At 39.6% G+C, this 20,704-nt stretch overlaps 1 protein-coding gene across 2 annotated transcripts in view; it reads left to right on the top strand.

Moving 5' to 3' along the window:
* The window catches only part of CNTNAP4 (contactin associated protein family member 4), a 272,200-nt gene that overhangs the window by 88,184 nt on the left and 163,312 nt on the right, over positions 1-20,704 (top strand). For both annotated transcript variants that reach the window (XM_065925058.1, XM_065925059.1), the window contains exon 3: positions 1,276-1,469. In XM_065925058.1, coding sequence (XP_065781130.1) covers positions 1,276-1,469 — 194 coding nt within the window. The remainder of the gene's footprint in view (positions 1-1,275; positions 1,470-20,704) is intronic.

Raw genomic sequence — 20,704 nt, forward strand, 5'->3', positions numbered from 1 at the left:
AGTGTAAACTGGATGTATAGTGAAATATCTTAACAAGACTTACAGTAGGTATCACATCTGTAATTTCTGGTATGCACTGGATAAAATGAAACACAGTAAATTCTGTTCTACCTCTATTTCCTTGAATACACAGTAGACGTGCCCTCTGCGCTTCCGAGTGCTCAAGCACAGCTTCCTCGCTCTCTTGTGGCTCTCCTGTCCCCTGTGGGGTCACCACCACCCCCATTCCCAGAGAGGACACAGCTAGTGATGTGTTGGTGAACTGGCTGGAGTCGGGGTGACTACTGATGTGTAGAGTTTGCCAATTTTCGTGGTTTAAATACTCCCACTATGGCCAGTTGCAAAGATGGCTATGTTTAATAATCATCTTGTAGAATTCCTGGAAATGTGATCATCTCTTGCCCGTTGCTGCAAGCCAGTTATCACTGGATGGAACACTCCATCACTTACTGTATCCATCACTTACTGTTCCCTGCGCCTGCCTCACCGTTAACATTTCCCAGGCTGTGTCTCCAGCACGCTTTTCAATGTCTGTTCCTCCTGTGTGTTATGCTATGCTCAGTCATGTCTGGCTCTCTGCAACCCCATGGACGTAGCCCGCCAGGCTTCTCTGTCCCCGAGATTCTCCAGGCAAGAACACTGGAGTGGGTTGCCATGCCCTCCTTCAGGGGATCTTCCCAACCTGGGAATCGAACCTGCGTCTCCTTTGTCTCCTGCATTGACAGGCAGATTCTTTACCATCTGAGCCAGTGGGGAATAAGACTGCAAACAGAGTGAAGGCAGGAATGCTCCCTTGACCATTCTTATATTCTGGGGCTTAATGCTGTCCTTCTTTCTCTGAGGAGTCTAAACATGATCAGACATTAGAGCTCGTTTCCAAGTTCCATGTAGTTTGAAGGTAAATCACAGTCTGAAGGCAAATCGTTACTCAGTCATGTGTGTGGACACTGAACATACTAGTTCCATGTGTTGACATGGTTGTCTGCCTCTCAAATTAAGGACTTTAAACCTACATTGAGTTTAACCTCACTGAATTAGCTCTCCCAGTGTCCAATGGTTGTAACACCTAGAAATCAACATAATTAATTTAGGCGCCATCCATTTACATTATATTCTTGTTTCTCTGTGTTTTTTTACTATTATAGAAAGTTTTGTAATTTGGAGATTTGACTTTCTGAAGTTTCATAGAGGAATAGTCTTACTGGCATTGCTAGTTCATTAACAGATGTTTAATGAATTCTTTGCTCATTTCTCCTTTTTCTCTTTTCACAAAAGGAGCTGGTGGCTGGTCTCCACTTGTGTCAAATAAATACCAGTGGTTGCAGATTGACCTTGGAGAGAGAATGGAGATCACTGCCGTGGCCACCCAAGGGGGATATGGGAGCTCCAACTGGGTGACCAGCTACCTCCTGATGTTCAGCGACAGCGGCAGGAACTGGAAGCAGTATCGCCAGGAGGACAGTATCTGGGTATGTTTCTTTAACAGAATACTGGCCTCTCAGAGGAAGAAGCACAGTCATTCCTACAGGCAGTTTAGGAATCTCTTAAACTTTGTTTAGAAACAGAATCTTAGGACTTACTTAGAAAACATTTTCCAATGTATTGATATTCATTTTCCAATACATTTTATGGTTTAAGAAAATACTAAAAATAAACTTATTTCACAGAGTCCTCAGAAATTGAAGGAAAAAAAACTCATTAGTGCTCTAAATAGTGTGAAGGTTAAAGAAAGAAACCAAGCCTGTATAAAACATTTTTTGTTCAGTAACATAGTAGTTTTGCGTTGCCTTTATTTAAGGTTGGTGAAAAGAGGTTTTTTTTGTTGTTCTGATGATTCTGAGAAATATGAATTAATGTCTCTCTCTTGTATATAGAGGTTTTATATACAATATTTAGAATATTTATATATGTCTTATACACACATATATGATTTATATATAAACCTTTCTGTAGTCTTTTCAAGTGTTAAAATGCCGTGTTTTGTGGACAGGGCACAGCTGCTCTAAGGGAGACTGACCAGGAGGCAGTTCATAATGAAGTGAGTGGTACTTGTACTTGACCAAGTAGACATGCACACCCGGTGGGAGAAGGAAGCTAAAGAAAGTTTGCTTGCTGCTGAAGAAAGGACTTCTCTTTTAGTGCAGAAAAGTATTGGTTTGGATTTTATGTGGGCCAGGGACAACATACTGCAATCAAAGAACTTTTTTTTTTTTTTTTTTTAATTTTCCTCTGACTGAGCTGCTAGAACCAGAGAAAATGAGTAACTTAATGAAGCGTTGTTCTGAGCACACAGATAATTTGGAGGCCTGTTTGGGCACGTAATGATAATTTTCTTTGATCAGTCAACGGCCTCTCTTTTGAAACTTGCTAGAACTCTGTGATACATTATAAACTCATTGAAGAAAGGGACTGTGATTTATTCACCTTTGGATCTCTGAAGCACTTGGTGGCCATTCAATGCGTGTTTATTGATGTAAGTTGAATTGAGAAAATGTAGCCCTGCTCTTTCTCTAGAAAGAAGGACTGTTAGGCTGGAAGAAGTTTTCTGCAAGCATTTTCAGAAAACCTGCCTTAAAATCCAAAGCAAGTTGAAGTTATGTATAAGAGTGAGAAAAATTGGATATTATGGTTGAATTAATCCCATGAAAACCACTCAAACTGGGGATAAATTAAACAGTAATTATGAACCAATAGCTATGAAAGCTTAATGAGATATTTTTTTAACTAGGTGTTTGGATTATCTTTTACTCTTTTCTTCTAAATAAGCTTTGGATTTTAAACTAGATAAGCAGTGGCTAATATTTAGCTGTATTAAGTAAGATGTATGTTTTTGACATTTTTTAAAGAGAAAGATTAACCATGAAAATTAATTGTTTTTCATGGATCAAGCTTGAGCAAAGCCGAACCTGGACAGTACTGTTTGTCTTTTTCACTTACCTTGTAAAAAGCAAGATGCTCAGGGTACATTAGTGACATGAATGACATCCTTAACTAATTCAATCCAATCAATGGTTTGACAGATGGTATCTATCATAGTTATCTGGCTTGGTAATATCCTTTTTAGACTCTGACTATGGTCAGAATGAACTAACAAATTTTGGAAGGACTGGACTATAATTTTGGACATGGTAAAGAAAGTAGACAGATAACTAAACATCAAGATCAAAACTGAGACTTGGAGCTGATTCCATGACCACACATAAAATGGATAAGGTTATGGTGTAGGTAAAACAGCTTCAAATCTTCAAACATTGTTAATATATGTATAGACACACACACACACACACACGCACACACACTCATGCTGTCTGTCCATCCCAAGTAGGCTCACAGTTCTCTCTTTACCCTGTAATTACTCAGGTCCCTCCCTGAGGGAAGGCCCGCTCTGTGATGACTCTACAATACCAACACAGGCAAAATGAAATTTGGAGAATTGTGCCCTGGTTCCAGGTTGTTTAAAATGATCTGGTACAGATCACTCTAATGTGGGATTTTTTGTTTCGCCAAAAACCAATTTTTAATTGATGTTCATAGTAAGGAATTTAACTCTTTGTCACATTTTGCACATCTGTATTTCCTAACTTTTTTTTTTTTTGCCCGTTATGGGTAACATATCCAAATTATACAAAACATGACAATTTTTTTTAAGCGCTTCACAGTCTGCCCCAGATGATACAAATAAATCTGTGAAAGAGAGTTAGGGAACCCATAAAGCATTATACCAGAATGTGATGGAAAGAGGAAGAAAAGGCAGTTGTTACAAGTTTAGAAACACATAAAATAAAACCCATCAACACGGATGGAAATGCTGCTGTGGGGATTCCTCATTTTCCTTCAACGTATTCTCTTCAAACATGAGAGAGCAGTGACTTCTGTCCACCTGCAAGAATTCATCCAATGCCCTGCTGCTTCTTACAAATAATCCTTAAAAAAGAAAGGCAAAATACTTTCTCTGTTATCTTTATGTCCATGCATGTACTTGATAGAACTGTAAATTTGAAAGACATATTTTAAAAAAATTAATTTTTGGATAAAATTTATAGTCCATTGCCCGCAAATGTAATTTATACAAACTACTCTTTCTAGATGGCATATAAATATTTTGCAAAAAATAGAAAATGCAAACTGCTGAAATTGTTCCTCTCAAATTGAAGACAAAATAAAATTTCTCAGCATCCACGGTCAAAAGACTTTTCAGTCAGTTTATGGTAAATGATTGGAAAAGAAAGTGTGAAGTATAATTTTCGCTCATCTAAGAACAACTTCTGGAATTTCATAAAACTAACATCTTAGAAATTATTTTAAGCAGATTAACATGTGCAGGAACTTTACAGCTGAATTATACAAATTCTCTCTTTTACACTGCAGACTATAAGGGCAAGGGATGGGATGGTACTAATTTTATGAATTATTTAAATAAATATGATTATTATGCACAATGAGGCTTCCCTGATGGCTCAGACAGTAAAGAATCTTCCTGCAATGCGGGAGACTTGGATTTGATACCTGGGTAGGGAAGATCCCCTGGAGAAAAAGAATGGCAACCCACTCCAGTATTCTGGAGTATTCTGGAGCCCGGAGAGTTCCATGGACCGAGAAGCCTGGTAGGCTACAGTCCATGGGGTTGGAGTGTATTATGCACAATAGTGTACTATTTATGGATTTCAACTGTATCTCATTTTTCAAACAAAACCCCATAATTTCATATTAACATATTTCTGAAGTTAATATAACTTTTTAAATTAAAAGTGTTGAGTGTTGTGGTTTGGCTTTGGCTAGTGAAAGACACGGAGCCCCCTGTGACATGTATAGACAATTAGACAAAAGTATCACCTGTCACCATATAGTCACGGCATTATTATCACTGTGAATGATTGAGTTGTCAACTCTATAAGCTCAAAAGGGCAGAAATACCACCTGCAAAGATTTTAACATGTATTTGTCTCCAGTCAAATAAATAAGTGAGTGGGGTCATTTAATTGAAAATCCAATGAGGTAGACATTCAAATGAGAGGTGTTTGGTAAGTCTGGCGGACGCCCCGCTTTGTGAGGCGCACCTTTCCTAGATCTTTCCCTATGCTGACGTTTCTCCTATGTCTTTCTAGTGTGTAAGCCCGCAGAAGTCATGTGTGGTGACATAAAGTGTAACAGCTCTGGTGCCCTGTATGTCAACATGTCAGATCATCAAGCTTAATGCCTTGCAATCCTTGGCTCAGAACTTGGGCAAATGCCTGGAGAGTGCTTTAAGCTGCTTCTGCCTTTCAACACAGCCTCTGTTTGAGTGCTAGAAAGATGTTTTTATTGAAAGTCTATATGATTAGTCTGTAGTCCCAGGGACTGTCCTGTTTATATTTCTATTTGACTGGGTTCTCTACCCTTTTGGAAATGATTAACCTAGGAGTGCCTGGTTGGAGGTAGCTGCATTGGGTTTTTTATTTTTATTTTTTTTTATTTTTTTCTTTTTTTTTTCAATTATTTTTATTAGTTGGAGGCTAATTACTTCACAACATTGCAGTGAGTTTTGTCATACATTGACATGAATCAGCCATGGAGTTACATGTATTCCCCATCCCGATCCCCCGTCCTACCTCCCCCCCCCCCCCCCCACCAGATTCCCCTGGGTCCTCCCAGTGCACCTGGCCCGAGCACCTGTCTCATGCATCCCACCTGGGCCGGTGATCTGTTTCACCATAGATAATATACATGCTGTTCTCTCGAAACATCCCACCCTCACCTTCTCCCACAGAGTCCAAAAGTCTGTTCTGTACATCTGTGTCTCTTTTTCTGTTTTGCATAGAGGGTTATCATTAGCATCTTTCTAAATTCCATATATATGTGTTAGTATACTGTAATGTTCTTTATCTTTCTGGCTTACTTCACTCTGTATAATGGGCTCCAGTTTCATCCATCTCATTAGAACTGATTCAAATGAATTCTTTTTAACGGCTGAATAATATTCCATGGTGTATATGTACCACAGCTTCCTTATCCATTCATCTGCTGATGGGCATCTAGGTTGCTTCCATGTCCTGGCTATTATAAACAGTACTGTGATGAACATTGGGGTGCACGTGTCTCTTTCAGATCTGGTTTCCTCAGTGTGTATGCCCAAGAGTGGTATTGCATTGGGGTTTTTAATGTGACGTTGGTCATGAATCAGAACAATTAGGCTGCTAGGCACCTTCTCAATCAAGCAGCATGGTTTATTTCACCTCGTCCCATCCGTGCCCATTCTGTAACACGTTATGTCAGTCCCTTCTCATAAACTTCCTGGGCTCCTCATGTAAATTGGAACTTTACGTGAATATGTAATGTACAAATATATATATGAACCTCTGTAAACTGTGGGAACACATATGCATTGAATAAGATAAATGGCAATGTTGCTTCACATTCTTCTAATTGACCTGTCCCTAAGCAAGCAAGCAAAATAAAAATACTTTGAAGAGAGTGATTAGGGTCAGCAGATTTGATTTAATGCCCCCTTCAGAGCACACACTCACATCTAGTTTATTCTCAAAGCATCAACCAGAGGATGGCATGTTTTAAAAACACTTTACAGCTCGTGTCTCACATTCTCCCACATGACAGTTCAGTGATGAGACACCACCCTCTTTTCTCCCCTCTTTTCTTTGCTGTGATGCAGTGCTGCTGATGTCTGCTTCTGACTCTTCTCATTCCCCAGTCCCAGGAGGTACATTTGGAAATCTCTCTGGGAAGCAGTGCTGTCCTTCTGAAATGTTTCTTTATTGCTCTTTGAGTTTCAGTCAGTTAGGTCTTTTAAAAAACTAATGCATGAGCCTGTCTTTCCTATTTTACATTTAAAATTTTCAAACTTACCACACATAATCAGAGAAGAGGCTAGAAAAATATATAAAGCTAGAAAGGAGGAAAGATTTGGCATTGATACAATATATTCCTTAAAAATCTAAGAGAACATCTTATTGTTTTCTTAAAAGAAAATTCAATAAATTCTGTGCCTGACAATAAAATTAATTTTTAAAACCTGTAATTTATCTTCCTACATATAAATAACTAGGTAGACAACATAAAAAGAATACATATGCTCCACTTATAATAGAACTCCCAAATGATAAATATCAAGGGAAAAAGTAAAAAGAAATTGAGATTTATGAAGATAATATTTAGAATATTACTAAAGAACATAAAAGAAGATGATTAAATGTAAAGACATATCTATTTGAAATAGAAAACAATATACCAGCAGCAGGTCACTTACTTAGGCAGATTTTATTAAAAGTACTTCTGCGCAGCGGGTACTGTATGGCCATCAGAAACAGATGATGTAAAAATATACTGGCCATTGCTGCAGTGAATTCCAAAACCAATGGAAAATTTTCAATTGAAGTGTTATTTGATACTGAGGAATAAATCTTAAGGACTGAGGAGAAAGAGATGGGGACAATGGATGGAATATATGTTAATTTATTAAAGCACAGGTAAAGATTAGATTTATATGAGGCTTCAAAGGGGATAATCTGAGAGTGAAAGAAATGAAGGACAACAGAGAGGAGTGGATAGGAAATAGTCCAATTATTGATTAAAAAAAACCAAAACAGACAATGGCAACTTCCCAATTGTTATATGAAATTATCTTGTAACAATTATTGATAGTACGAAGCCTATGGGAGTTATCAATATGGAGCATCATATATTATTTTTAATATTATTTTAGTTTATGTATTTATATTTTACTGTGGTTGGATGGCATTTATATGTGCAACATGTCATCTAATATTTGATCATAAAATAGAAAAACACCACACTTCTGATACTAAATTGGCTTGTGAGTCAGTACTCAGTCAGAAAATTAGAAATTACTCTGGGCATCTGAAACTGCAAAGTCATTTTAGGAAATTGGTTACAGGTAATGGAAAAGCTGATCAAAGCAAATCAGATGTGAGGTGGTGAGTACCCCAGAGCCTAGCAGCAACAAGCAGACACTGTAACTCCTCAGGAGTGGAGGGACAAGGAGAAGGTGGTGTTTCTAGAGCCTATAGCTGATGTTGTTCAGTTAGTGCTAGAATCGTGGCAGGGTCTGCCCAATGAAAGATTCTGGAAGCAAGGCTTGCCCGTGGGGAGTGGGAGCCTCGTAAGAGGCTCAGCCACCACCGAGAAGCTGCCTGAGGCAGAGCCAGAGTGGGGAGGAATATCCAGGCTCCCCCTTCCTCTCACCTGTCAAGCTTTCTCTGCCCAGCCGGAAGCTTGCTCACACAGGACCTGGGACTGTCAGTCTCCATCACTCAGCCTTCCTGTGTCTCAGAATAGAGCAGGGAACAGTGGTACATGGCTCTAAGGAAAACAAGCACAGCCCTAGGAAGCCATGTGGTTCCTAAGGAAGTCTCACCTCTATAAACTTTTTCCTACAGAAAGAGGGAGAATTCAGGTTCTTCCTGAGTAATTTAATCACTCATCCCTTTCAGTAGTAAAATTGCAGGCTTCTCCATCAACCCATAAAGAAAGTCGATCAGTAATACTTTGATCCTGAAGGAACTGAGACGTAAGACAGTAAGTTCCCACCTTGTTATGATTGTTTAGTGCCTGAGTCGTGTCTGACTCTTTAGTGACCCCATGGATTATAGCCTGCCAGACTCCTCTGTCCTTGAGATTTCCCCAGGCAAGCATACTGGAGTGGGTTGCCATGTCCTTCTCCCAAGTTCCCACCTAAGTTCATGTTAATTTAGCTCTCTTTTCTCCTGTCAATATTGATGAATATGCAAAGCTAGGGAAGAACAGTATTTCAGCCAGCATTCATGGTGTAGATGAAATCATTGGTTTAGTGTCATTTTTTATACATAATCTACTGTAAGGCAGGAGAAAAACATAAATTACGAAATCAGTCTCTTGTTTATCACAGTATGTATTGAAGACAGAGTATAATTTTGCCTTCTATGTGGGAGAGATAGCATTGCTGTGTTTGTCATCAGACATTCTATAGCTGAGTCCAGGACTCCTCTGCAGAGGATCAAGTAGAAGGATGTATCTGTGGATTAATGCACATTGTTGTTGCCTCTAGGATGGGGCTGTTGCGCTGCTCCTTTATTGAAATGTTTCTGCTTGCCTGGCAGACTGGGTGGCCACATCCCGTCCCGGATCTGGCATGTTTCGTTGGCAGCTTCTTCATGTACGGCAGCTTCAATCTCAGACAGTTAGTTCCTGCTCTCAGGACATTCCCAAGGTTTCTTGTGTTTTCAGACTTCTCTTCTGGGCCATGTTCTTCAGTTCTGCGAGGTCTGCTTCATCTCTTCCAAACTAGGGCCTTTCAGGCACTTACTCTAGTCCAGCCTGCCCCATCACTTTTCCAGTCATCACCAACTCATCTCTAGAGTCTTTTTCCCAATGGCATCTGCCATTGTGTTATTTCCAGGAAGACTTTCTGGAGAACTTTGCATAGTTTGTATAACCTTAATCAGCTGAATTTCAAACTCATTCATATATTTTTTCATTTTCTTTCACTCTACTTATATATTTTCCTTTCTTCCAGATTTTACATGTGACAGAAATTCCCAAACACTACTGGCTAAAATGCATACTGTACCTACCGAATTCCTAGGATATAGGAGATATTCCAAGGAGAGAGTAAATGTGATTGGAGAGAGGACCACCGTACTGTTTTGCTGATGTGGTTTAGAATAGATATTAACAAAAGCATAATGGTAGAAGGAAACACTTCTGTGATCACTTACTTCAGATCCCAATCCAGTAGTCTGGTGATGTTTCTGTGGTTTACAGTGCAGAGGTCCTGTGTGTTTACTGGGTGCGGGTGCGCATGTGCTTGGGCATGCATGCTTAGTCGCTCCGTCATGTCTGACTCTGTGCGGCCCTATGGACTGTAGCTCGCCAGACTCCTCTGTCCATGCAGTTTTCCAGGCAAATATACTGGAATGGGTTGCCATTTCCTCCTCCAGGGAATCTTCCCCACCCAGGGATGGAACTCATATCTCCTTTGTCTCCTGCATTGCAGGCAGATTCTTTACCCGCTGAGCCATTGGGGAAGCCCACTGAGATGAGGGTATCCATCTGATGTTTTGTAGAAGTATGTAAAAGAAGAACTCCTGGTCATAAGAACCAGGACTTGAACCATACAGTTTTATCCATCCATATTCCCAATTGCTTTAAGAGTCCTGCTTTTGAGCTGGTATTGTCTCAGATTTTCTCTTTATATTATTATCTGCATCTTACTCCTTTCAGAAATGTTCATAAAGAATAACCCCTTGGTTGATTTAGAAGAGCCATGCTTTTGGAAAGTGTTAGGGCATTTGTCCAGAAGTAGCCATGAGAATGAAAGGAAGAAAACACGAAGCAAAGATGCTAGGAAATATTCTGCAGAGCTGTGTCTATAAATCAGAGAGGTGCAGTTCAAAAGAAATCATATTTGATTTGTATTCTGCAAATGAAAATTTTATTTGGCTTTGAACTCCTATCTTCCCTTCCGTGCTTCTTATTGTTATTATTAATCTCTCATACTGAAAGGTTGTCTTCCTTTTGGAGCCTTGAACATTTTAAGTACTTAATAACAGGGTTCTTTTTCAATAAGAGAGAGAGAAGAGAGAAATTGCTGGAGCAGTGAAAAGAGATCCTCGGGGAGCAATGGCTTTATTACGATATGTCAGAGTCATCATGAGCTGGGGGTGGGTGGGGAATATAAGTTTCAGAGAAAAAAAGTTTATATTTATTTTAGCAAGTTTGTGGAAAAGTTGCAGAAAATTGTCCTAAGAGCCTCAAAGCTGTTATGGCAATGGCAGTTCCATTTTTATACTCTGGAATTCAAAAGTAAAAAAAAAGAAAATTCCCAATATGTCACTTTGACATATAGATTTTTGATCCTTAGATTAGAATAAATACATGAATTAATTAAGCTTACAGTGCTATTTATGCTTTCTTTAAAAATTTGCATGTCAGAGATGACAGAAAAATACAAAAACTAAATTGGAAAGAAATTGGTCTCTTCTGTGTCTCCCTCTTTTTTTTTTTCCCATAAAATCAAGCACTTTGGATACATGAGCACACTATGAATTTCCATATGATTCCTCTAAATTTTTTGGCTTGTACTTTTACATTCTTAGCCTTCGAGTGTTTAATTTGTCTGAACTGCATAACATATACACTTGGCTATAGCACAAGTTTTTAAAAAGACGTTTTCACAAATAAGGAACTGTTAACTTGTATGATTAGAACAGGTATGTATGTATTTTCATAGAATATACTCCTTCTATTTATTTCTGTTTACTCTTTGCTTAGAACATCGCATAGGGCTTTTTTGCACTCGAGTCTTTTGCCCCGTGGAAATCGCATAGATTTTCATATTGGACCACACCATAGAACGTGGCTGTATCCTGCCTCCACTCCAGGCAAAGTCCCTGTGAATCATCCTCTCCCCTCCTCTCCTCCACTGAAACTCACCATCCCCGGGCTCTGGATTGAAAACAGAATAAATATGATTGGCTCTGCTAATCTGGGACAACTGAGGCAAATGCCATCAGCACACAGTGGTCTGTTTCTGTACACATGCCTAAGATGGCTTTCTGGAAACCATGGTACTATTTTTCTAGTCTGGGCCAAGAGTGACTTGAAGAGTTGGAGTGTCAAATCAGGTCCAGCTCAAAGTACTGAAGTACTTTGAAAGTACTATAGCAAAGTACCCAGAGCTATAGCACACAGAAGGAAGAAGAGGGGGCAAGCTGTGGACGGCAGTAGGAAAAGTTATCTCTGTCACCAGGCTACAGGCCTTCAGATGTAGGCACCATCTCTAACAAGCTGTGTGACTTTGGACAAGTTGCTTGTACCCCCTGCAAATTGGGCATAGCAATAATAGATGCCTTAAAGAATTTGTATGAGAGAGGAAGGAAGCGGGGTGAGGGGAGGGAGGAAGGGACCTTTGCAGAATTAAATGCAAACAAAGCGAAAACCTATAAAAACTCATGCAAAGGTTTTCTTCTTCTTCTTCTTCTTCTTCTTTTTAAAAATATAAACACTTATGAACTTAGCAAAGAATCAGGTGAAGACTAGTGTGGATTTTCAATCTTCCACCAATGGTGCCATTTTAAAGAATTCAATAGTCAGCACTTTAGTACTTAGCTCACAACTTCTTAAGGGCTTTGTTGTTTGTTCTTGTTTAGTCGCTAACTCATGTCTGATTTTTTGTGACTCTGTGGACTGTAGCCCACTAGGCTCTTCTTCCCATGTGATTTCCCAGGCAAGAACACTGGCGTGGGTTGCCATGCCCTCCTCCAGGAGGATCTTCCCCACCCAGGGATTGAAGCCAGGTCTGTCATTGCAGGCGGATTCTTTACCACTGAGCCACCTGGGATCCCACATAAGGGCTAGAAGGGCTGAGATCTTCAGCAGCAGCTTTGGAATTTTGTGTCTTTGCCTAGAGGCAAAAATGAAATACCTGCCTAACTGCAAAGGATTAAGTATCCAAGACTTTTAAAAAATAAATAAATAAATAAAAGTACTACATGATTAAAAAAGAAAAAAGCATCATGCAAAATTAACAATAGATCTGAGGTTATTAGCTAGGAGTTCAGCTAGGAGGGGATTGAATGCAGTCATTTTTAGGAAAAGAACCATGACAAGAATGAGGGAAGAGGAAATGGCAAATACTGTTCCCAGTAGTTTGGCGATGTGGAGAAGTGGGATGATGGTAAGGAGTTGGAATGAGTGACATGCAGACAGAGGGCTTGTTAGTGGAGAGACTTGTGCATGGTTAGCACTCGAGAGGGAGCACTTGGAGGTCCAGGGATTGAACATGGAGGTGATTCCACAGGTACCTGATGGAGCAAGGGGATCCAGATCATAGCTGGTTTTGAAGGGTGACATATCTTACAAAAGAAGGAAAAAAGTAAAGATGTGTCTGAACTTCAGTCTGTAGAAGGGCTCTCTCTGGGCAGAAAGGTCCTGTATTGCTGAGAACGAAGAGAAGTGAGAACGGCGTGGGCCAGGGAGAGAGCCTCCCCCAAGCACTGAGCTCAGAGAAGGCAGGAGACCACACTCAGGGTGCCCATGTCACCTGTTTGGCTTTCTCCAGCTGCGAGCTGCTTACTCATGTGCAGGGGCAGAGGGTGTGGTGTCTTAGTCTGACCCAGGGTTGGAATCCGGGGGGAGACTGTGGTGGGAGGACTTGTCTACAATAAGAATGCCTATGAGCTGGCAAGAGCATAGAGGAAGGAGAGTGTCATAGAGTCAGTGTTCTACAGGGAAGGAAGTGAGGTCAAGGGGGCGGCTGCTGATAGAATGGAACCAATTCGATGTACATTGACTTGTTTTAAGGAATTGGCTCAAGTGATTGTGGAGGTTTGGCAAGTCCAGAATATGCACGGCAGGTTGGAGATGCTTAGGAGAATTGCTATTGAGTCTTAAGCAATCCTTTGGCAAAATTCCCTCTTCTGGGAAGGTCAGTCTTTTTTACTCCTAAGGCCTTCAACTGACTGGATGTGGTCCACCCACACTAGGGAGTGTCATCTGCTTTATTAGAAACTCTACTGCTTTAAATGTTAATCTCATCTTAAAAGTATCTTCACAGAAACATCCAGGAAAATATTTGACTAAATGTCTGGGTAATGTGACCTAGTCAAGTTGACATATAAAATTAACTATCACAGAGATGGAAGATGTCAAAGGAACACTGGAGTTTCTGAGGGTAAAAGTAAATAAGCGTAGGAGAATGGGATTGAGAGAGCTAGAGAGATCTAGTGGTCTGGGATAAAAAATAGAATTTAAGCATTTACAATTTCAAAGATGGTGCAATCACAGGGAATGATTAAGGACCCAGATGTGGGTAGATAAGTATTAAAAAGGAGCATGTGAAGGTCATTTAATTCCAGGATGCTTTATGGATCATCCAAAGGTATTGAAGCAGAAAGTTGCCCAAGAAGATTGCAACAAAGAAGAGGAAATGACCTTTAGTTTGGGAGAGAACGAAAGCTGAGAGGGCCAGAATTTGCTATAATCAGCTGATGTTCACAAAGAAGCAGAAATAAGCGTCCTCTCTTCTTTTTCCTTTTGCTGGCTTATTTTCATGAAGAAGAAAGAAAAATTATGTGGAATTGATAGAAGCTTTATAAAGTGCTTACTGACTCCATAGACATGTAGCATTTGGGAAAAGTGAGCAAAATTCACTTTCGGTTCCAAAATGCTAATTTGAATTTCATGGGATATGCTAATCTCTTTTGGACATGCCCTGACAGACACATCCAGAGATAATGTTTTACTAGTTACCTGGGCATCTCTTAGCCCAGTCAAGTTAACACGTAAAATTAGTCATCACAGATGCGTTTCACTCTGCACCGTTCCTCAGCTATTATAGGATCTAATTAAATCAAAGCCCTGCTTTCTGCTCCTTAGCAAATCACTCCAGTTCACAAAAGACTTGGGAAATAGAGGAGAATCCAGAGGCTCATGAGTTTTGGAAGTGACTATGGAAGGCATCCTGGGCTTCCCAGGTGGCGCTTGTGGTGAAGAACCTGCCTGAAAATGCAGTAGACCTAAGAGAGGCGGATTTGATCCCTGGGTCGGGAAGATCCCCTGGAGGAGGGCATGGCAACCCACTCCAGTATTCTTACCTGGGATAACCCCATGGACAGAGGAGCCTGGCGGGCTACAGCCCATGGAGTTGCTAAGAGTCAGATATGACTGAAGTGATTTAGCATGCACACCTGCATGGAAGGCATCCTAGGAAAGTTCACAGATCCTGAAAAGGAACAAAATGAACAGGAACTCTTACAACAGTCTAGGGGTGAGATAGTTTTCCTCTGCTATTTCTCACTCTGTGTATAAGTTTTTTTCCATTAAAATTTTAATTTATAAAATTTATTTTATCCTTTGAACTTTCTTTGGTGTTTGGAGGTGGCACTGGCTTTACTTTCTGTCCTTCTCCCTTTCTGATCTTAGCGGAGTCATTTCCAAAATATGACACTCTTCCTTTTACCAGTTTTGTCTTATTGTTGCCTTCCTACCTTGTGTGTGGCAGCCAGAGGTCACACCCTAACTTCTCAGATTATCATTCATGTGAGACTCATCTATTAATTATGCCTTTCCTCCCAATGGAACTGGAGATTAACCAAGCTGCAACATCATCCTGTGAGTGACTTCTGGTATTCTACTTCTGATTTAGTGGTTAAGTGCCTGCACATCAGTTTCAATCACTACTGACTGATCTTAGCTGGTTCTGACCAGGACAATGGTCCTCATCTTTTTTCTAAATTGATTCATGGATGTGGAATATTCTCGTTTCCTGTACCGTACTTGGGTTAATGATATGTGAAGGATTTCTCTATGCTTAAGTTCAGATTTAAAAAGATATGCTTAACATCTATAAAATGGAGTACATCTTGAGGACTTCAGGATGTGAAGTCCTTGGCTCTAAGGGTATTTGTCTGTCTAGTTTAATGACATTTGCTCAAATGCTCAATGTCTGAAGTCAGAATTTCAGAGGGAAAGCACCACATATTTTTTGAGGAAAATACTCTTATCAACTACAACTCAGGTTTACTACAGTTTCTCAAGACATTCTAGGTCCATTATTTTCTGCTGAAAAATGTGTTCAAAATGACCCTGTATATTTAGGACTAGGTGACATACACTGTTATTTATCTTAATTTGAATAAGGTGTGATATCTAAACGGTTTGGGGCATCTAAAATGAAATCAGTAGGTTGGAGGGTGGTGACAGCTGGCATGAGCATAAAGAACTAGGATTTATATATTCTGATAAACTTCACACCTCTCTGCATCATATAATTGGTCTTGGTCTCACTGATGAAAAGTACAGTAGAAACTAAGTTCCTTTAGATTGCAAGATTACTTTGAAATTTGTGTAGCTAAACTTTAAAGGAAAATGATGGGTACATTTTGTAGTCTGCATTTTTTATGCTTTTCCCCATTTTTAAAAAGTGCAAACAATTATGTGAATAGTGTAACAATAAGAGGACTAAGAGATAACTTTGAAATTGAATGTGATTAGGGGAACTTTTATTTTCCTAACACTTTCATCAATTGCTTTTTGTTATTAGAAATACTGCCTCTATATAACTGGAGAGCTGTGTTCTTACTGCTAGACAATGCTTGGAACAGAACAATGTGTCCTCAAACCATCCATAAATATTTAAAAGTTCTGATGATACAGCAGTTACCAAGGATAGAGTCAGTGTGTGCTCAGGAAGTCATATATATATAGGATGCTTCTTCCACACCACAAGCGTCAATATGTGAACCTTAGAATGCCAAGAAAAAATTATGATGCATCGTGAACTCACAGTTACTTTCTTTTTAGTTAGACGTCTACCATTGTAATTATTATCATATTATTATTGAACATCCCTGGACCTTCTCTCCTGTTTTTCTCTTCTGCGACTGTTCTCTGCAGCATTCCCAAGTTTTTCTCCATGCCTTACAACAACTTTTCTCTATTGCCTATTATCATTTACCCACAATTACTTTTTCCTAAAACTTTCTCAGGAACTTATAAATACTTTCACAATATCTTCCCCAAAATGCGTTGCATTGGATGGGCTAAATTTTAAAATCTAACGATTTTCATAAAGGTACTTTTTTTTTTTTTAAGTTGACATTCTCTAAATCTCTATGCTCCATGGAGACATTAAGATAGATGCCTTTCATGTGTGTTTGGAGTGAGTCCCCAACGTTGATACATGAGACAAGACACAGTAGCTTTCTTGTCTGTCCCCCACCGAGTCTTCTTCCAGCAGAGACCCTGAGAGATGTACAGCTCTCTCCATGGGAAGTAGTAGTGGTAACTCTGATGTCCAAGTAGAAGGAGGATGCAGGTGGACAGTGATACTTGAGGGATTAGGCCGGAAAAGGCTCCAAAATTTACTGTAGGATGGCCTGGACTCTTCTTGCCCTTCCTTCATGGGATCACTTTTCATCTGGATTAACCCTTCAAGGGTGAAGACCATTTAAAAAGAGTAATGCATGCCTTACCTCTACCCCTCACATTTCTTCAGTTACCTTGACAAAGTGAAGAAAATGGGTAGGGTATATTACCTTTTATTTAAATAAAGGGAATGGAAATACATATTTTCTTGTATTTTTTAAATAAATGGGAGGATAAGCAAGAGCAAATAAGAGTGTTACTTCTGTGGTAACCTGTAGGAGAAGCGATGGAATAGGGATAGGATATAGACTTTTGTGTTTTATTATGTTTAACTATAAAGTAATAAACAATTTAAAAATTGTACAATGATATTAAATAAAACTTTGGAAGCTATTTCTAAAGATCAACAATAGCATGAAACAAACCTGTGTGTTGAGTTTAAGGCACAAACACAGAAAGGAATTGTTTTAAGTGACTCAAGACACAGCAGTTGCATATTTTTATTGTTTTAGAACCCACTGACAAAAAGTCTTGAACCACTTTCAGTAATCACATTTTGTTAGTGGTATCCATAATATCTTATTTAAAATATCATATTATGACTGTAAAACTTATTTTGTTAAAACAGTTAAGTGATCATTTTAATATCAGAAATCATAATTTCATTGAAAGAGAAAAGAGAAACAAACATAAAATTGAAGAGGTTAGGTAAATATCCTGCACTGAATTTGAATTGGATGTGATAATATGAACTTAATTGCTAGAGAGGATGTGGACAAAAGGGAACCCTCTTGTACTTTGGTGGGGATGTAAATTGATACAACCACTATGGAAAATAGTATGGAGAATCTTTAAAAAATTAAGTATAAAGCTACCATATGATGTAACAGTTCCACTACTGGGCATATACCCTGAGAATACCATATTCAAAAAGACACAGGTACCCCAATGTTCTTTGCAGCTCTGTTTACAATTGCCAAGACATGGAAGCAACCTAGATGTCCATCAACAGATGAATATATAAAGAAGACGTGGTGCATATACACAATGGAATATGACTCAGCCGTAAAAGGAGTGAGTTTGAGTCCATTGAAATGGATGAACCTAGAGAGTGTTACTGGAGAAGGCAATGACAGCCCACTCCAGTTCTCTCGCCTGGACAATCCCATGGATGGAGGGGCCTGGTAGGCTGCAGTCCATGGGGTTGCTAAGAGTCAGACATGACTAAGCGACTTCACTTTCACTTTCCACTTTCATGCATTGGAGAAGGAAATGGCAACCCACTCCAGTGTTCTTGCCTGGAGAATCCCAGGGACGGTGGAGCCTGGTGGGTTGTCTATGGGATCGCACAGAGTCGGACACGACTGAAGCGACTTAGCAGCAACAGCAGCAGCAGAGTGTGTTATTCAGAGTAAAGTAAGTCAGAAGGAGAAAAACAAATATCATATATTATGCATATATATGGAATCTAGAAAAATGATACTGATGAACCTGTTTGCAGGGCAGGTAGAGAGACACAGATGTAGAGGATGTTCTTGTGGACACAGTGGGGGAAAAGAGAGGGTGGGACAAATCGAGAGAGTAGCACTGGCATATATACACCAACATGTGTAAAATAGATACGAGTGAGAAGTGGTTTTGTAACCCTGGGAGCCCAGCCCAGCTCCCTGTGACAACCTAGAAGGGTGGGATGGAGTTAGGGGAGGAAGGGAGACTCGACAGGGAGGGTGTATATATTTATTTACATATAAATGTGTGTGTGTGTGTGTGTATATACTTATGACTGTTTTGCGTTGTTGTACAGTGGAAACCAGCACAGCATTGTAATTATCCTTCAATTAAAAAAAAGAAAATTGAACTATTTCCTAATTCTTTTGATCAAGAAAGTGTGATCAGCCTTAAACAGTGATCCTCCTTACCACCTGGATTGTGGATCCAGACTCAGGATTCATTGTGAAAAATAGTTCAATCAATCCAGCTATGAGGCATGAAGTATGCAAGATAAATCTAGAATATTATAGTATTAATACTTGAAAACTAGGATTTTTAACCGAAGACTACTGGGGTCATGTCAAAAAGACTTAGGAGCCGAGTGGAAAAGGATTTCACTGACCAAAATGAAACTAGAATATCAAAAAGAATCATACCAGAAATGTACTGAAACACCAACTTAAACGTTCATTAATTCATTGTAATACAAAAGTTTCCTTATTTATCATCTTTGGAAGATGCGAGAGGATCAATTTACTAAACATGGGCTCAAAAAGCAATAATGAGTATTTTTCTGCTTTTTCTGATTAAACTGCATCTCAGGGTAGCCAAGTGTTTGGTGAAGAGTAAGTTTGTCTTTAGAGATATATTTTAGAATTAAAAAGACATTAAGGAAGGGATAACAGAATCAGAATATCACCATTTTATAACTCCTAATGAATTAATGTACTTGGGGAATATCAGTGATCTCTGGAATCATAAAAACAGAGACAGTCAAGCCTAATGCATCTCCTGCTGGACATATATAGTGTGTTTTTGAAGGCCTCTGGCCTGAAGTTCACATCGAAGTCAGGTCGAGCCCCCCAGTCTAACTGGATAGGACACATCATATGACACCGTAGAGAGGCAATCAGCAAACTATGGGAAACTGTAAGACAATTGGCCAGGGGAATTGGGTGGCCAATTCCCCACCCAGGGTTTTCAATAGCAAATTGAGAGAAAATGAAAGGGAGATGATCCATAGGTTAAAAGATATTCAAGATGAACAATAACTGCATGGAAATTTGGGATAACCTTTTTTGAACAATATTGCGTATACACGTACACACAGGCCCATACATTTTCAAGAGATAAGCAATCATCATAGGATGTTGATGATATTACAGAACAATTGTCAACATTCTAGGTTTTGAAATTAAATTCTTATCCAATAAAGAAATATTTTGAGATATTTATGCATGAAAAATATGATGTCTGAGAGTGGCTTTAAAATAATCTAATAGGAAAGGTCATGAAGTGGGAGGAGATGTGGGCAGAAGTGAACTAAGATTGGCAGATGAGTTAGCAGTCTTTGAAACTGGATATGGATGACTTTTTTGTTCTGTCTCCCTTCTTGAGTTTATGTTTGAAAATGTCTATAATAAAATTTTTCATGCCAGATATATGCTTTCTCCTCTTTAACTTTTTAGTAGTTTTAAGTTTCCATTCTTACACATGATAATTTTACTTACAATAAGGCTGACAATAACGAACACCACTAGGACCAAGTCAAATGGAGAAATTAAGACTCATAAAGGTTTGATTGTCTCCACTGGGGATGAAAGGAGGTGATCCAGACCCAGAGGAGGCTGTTCTGATAAGGGAGCACTTGGGTTGGGAGTGGGGAGTGATGAGATGAGGCTTGCTGCTACCTCAGAATAGAGAAGAGGAAGGAAAGGCAGGTCTTACAGGGAAGGAGAAGGAGAGGAATTGCGGGGGAGAGTAAGAGTGGCTATTGTCCTCTCTTATTTCTCCACCCCCACGCCTCAGGCTCAGGGATGCATGAGCCCAGGGGATACCTCTGGCTCTAGCTGACTTGCCTTTTACTTCCCCATACTTGCGGGGTGTTGGGCAGAGAGGATCTGGCAGTGGATTAGCCTCACTCGGATCTGCCTTCACAAGGGGGTAGATCCTTTACTCCTTTCACAGGAGACTCATGGAAGGTGACTGGAATTGGTCCTGTGAGCCAAGTTTTATAATATCCTCAAAATCATCTAATCTACCTTTGTCTGTGAGCATGCAAAGTCATTTCAGTCATGTCCGACCCTTTGCAACCTATGGATGATAACCCGCCAGGCTCCTCTGTCCATGGAGTTCT

Source organism: Muntiacus reevesi, chromosome 2, assembly GCF_963930625.1.
Source record: "Muntiacus reevesi chromosome 2, mMunRee1.1, whole genome shotgun sequence".
Lineage (NCBI taxonomy): Eukaryota > Metazoa > Chordata > Mammalia > Artiodactyla > Cervidae > Muntiacus > Muntiacus reevesi.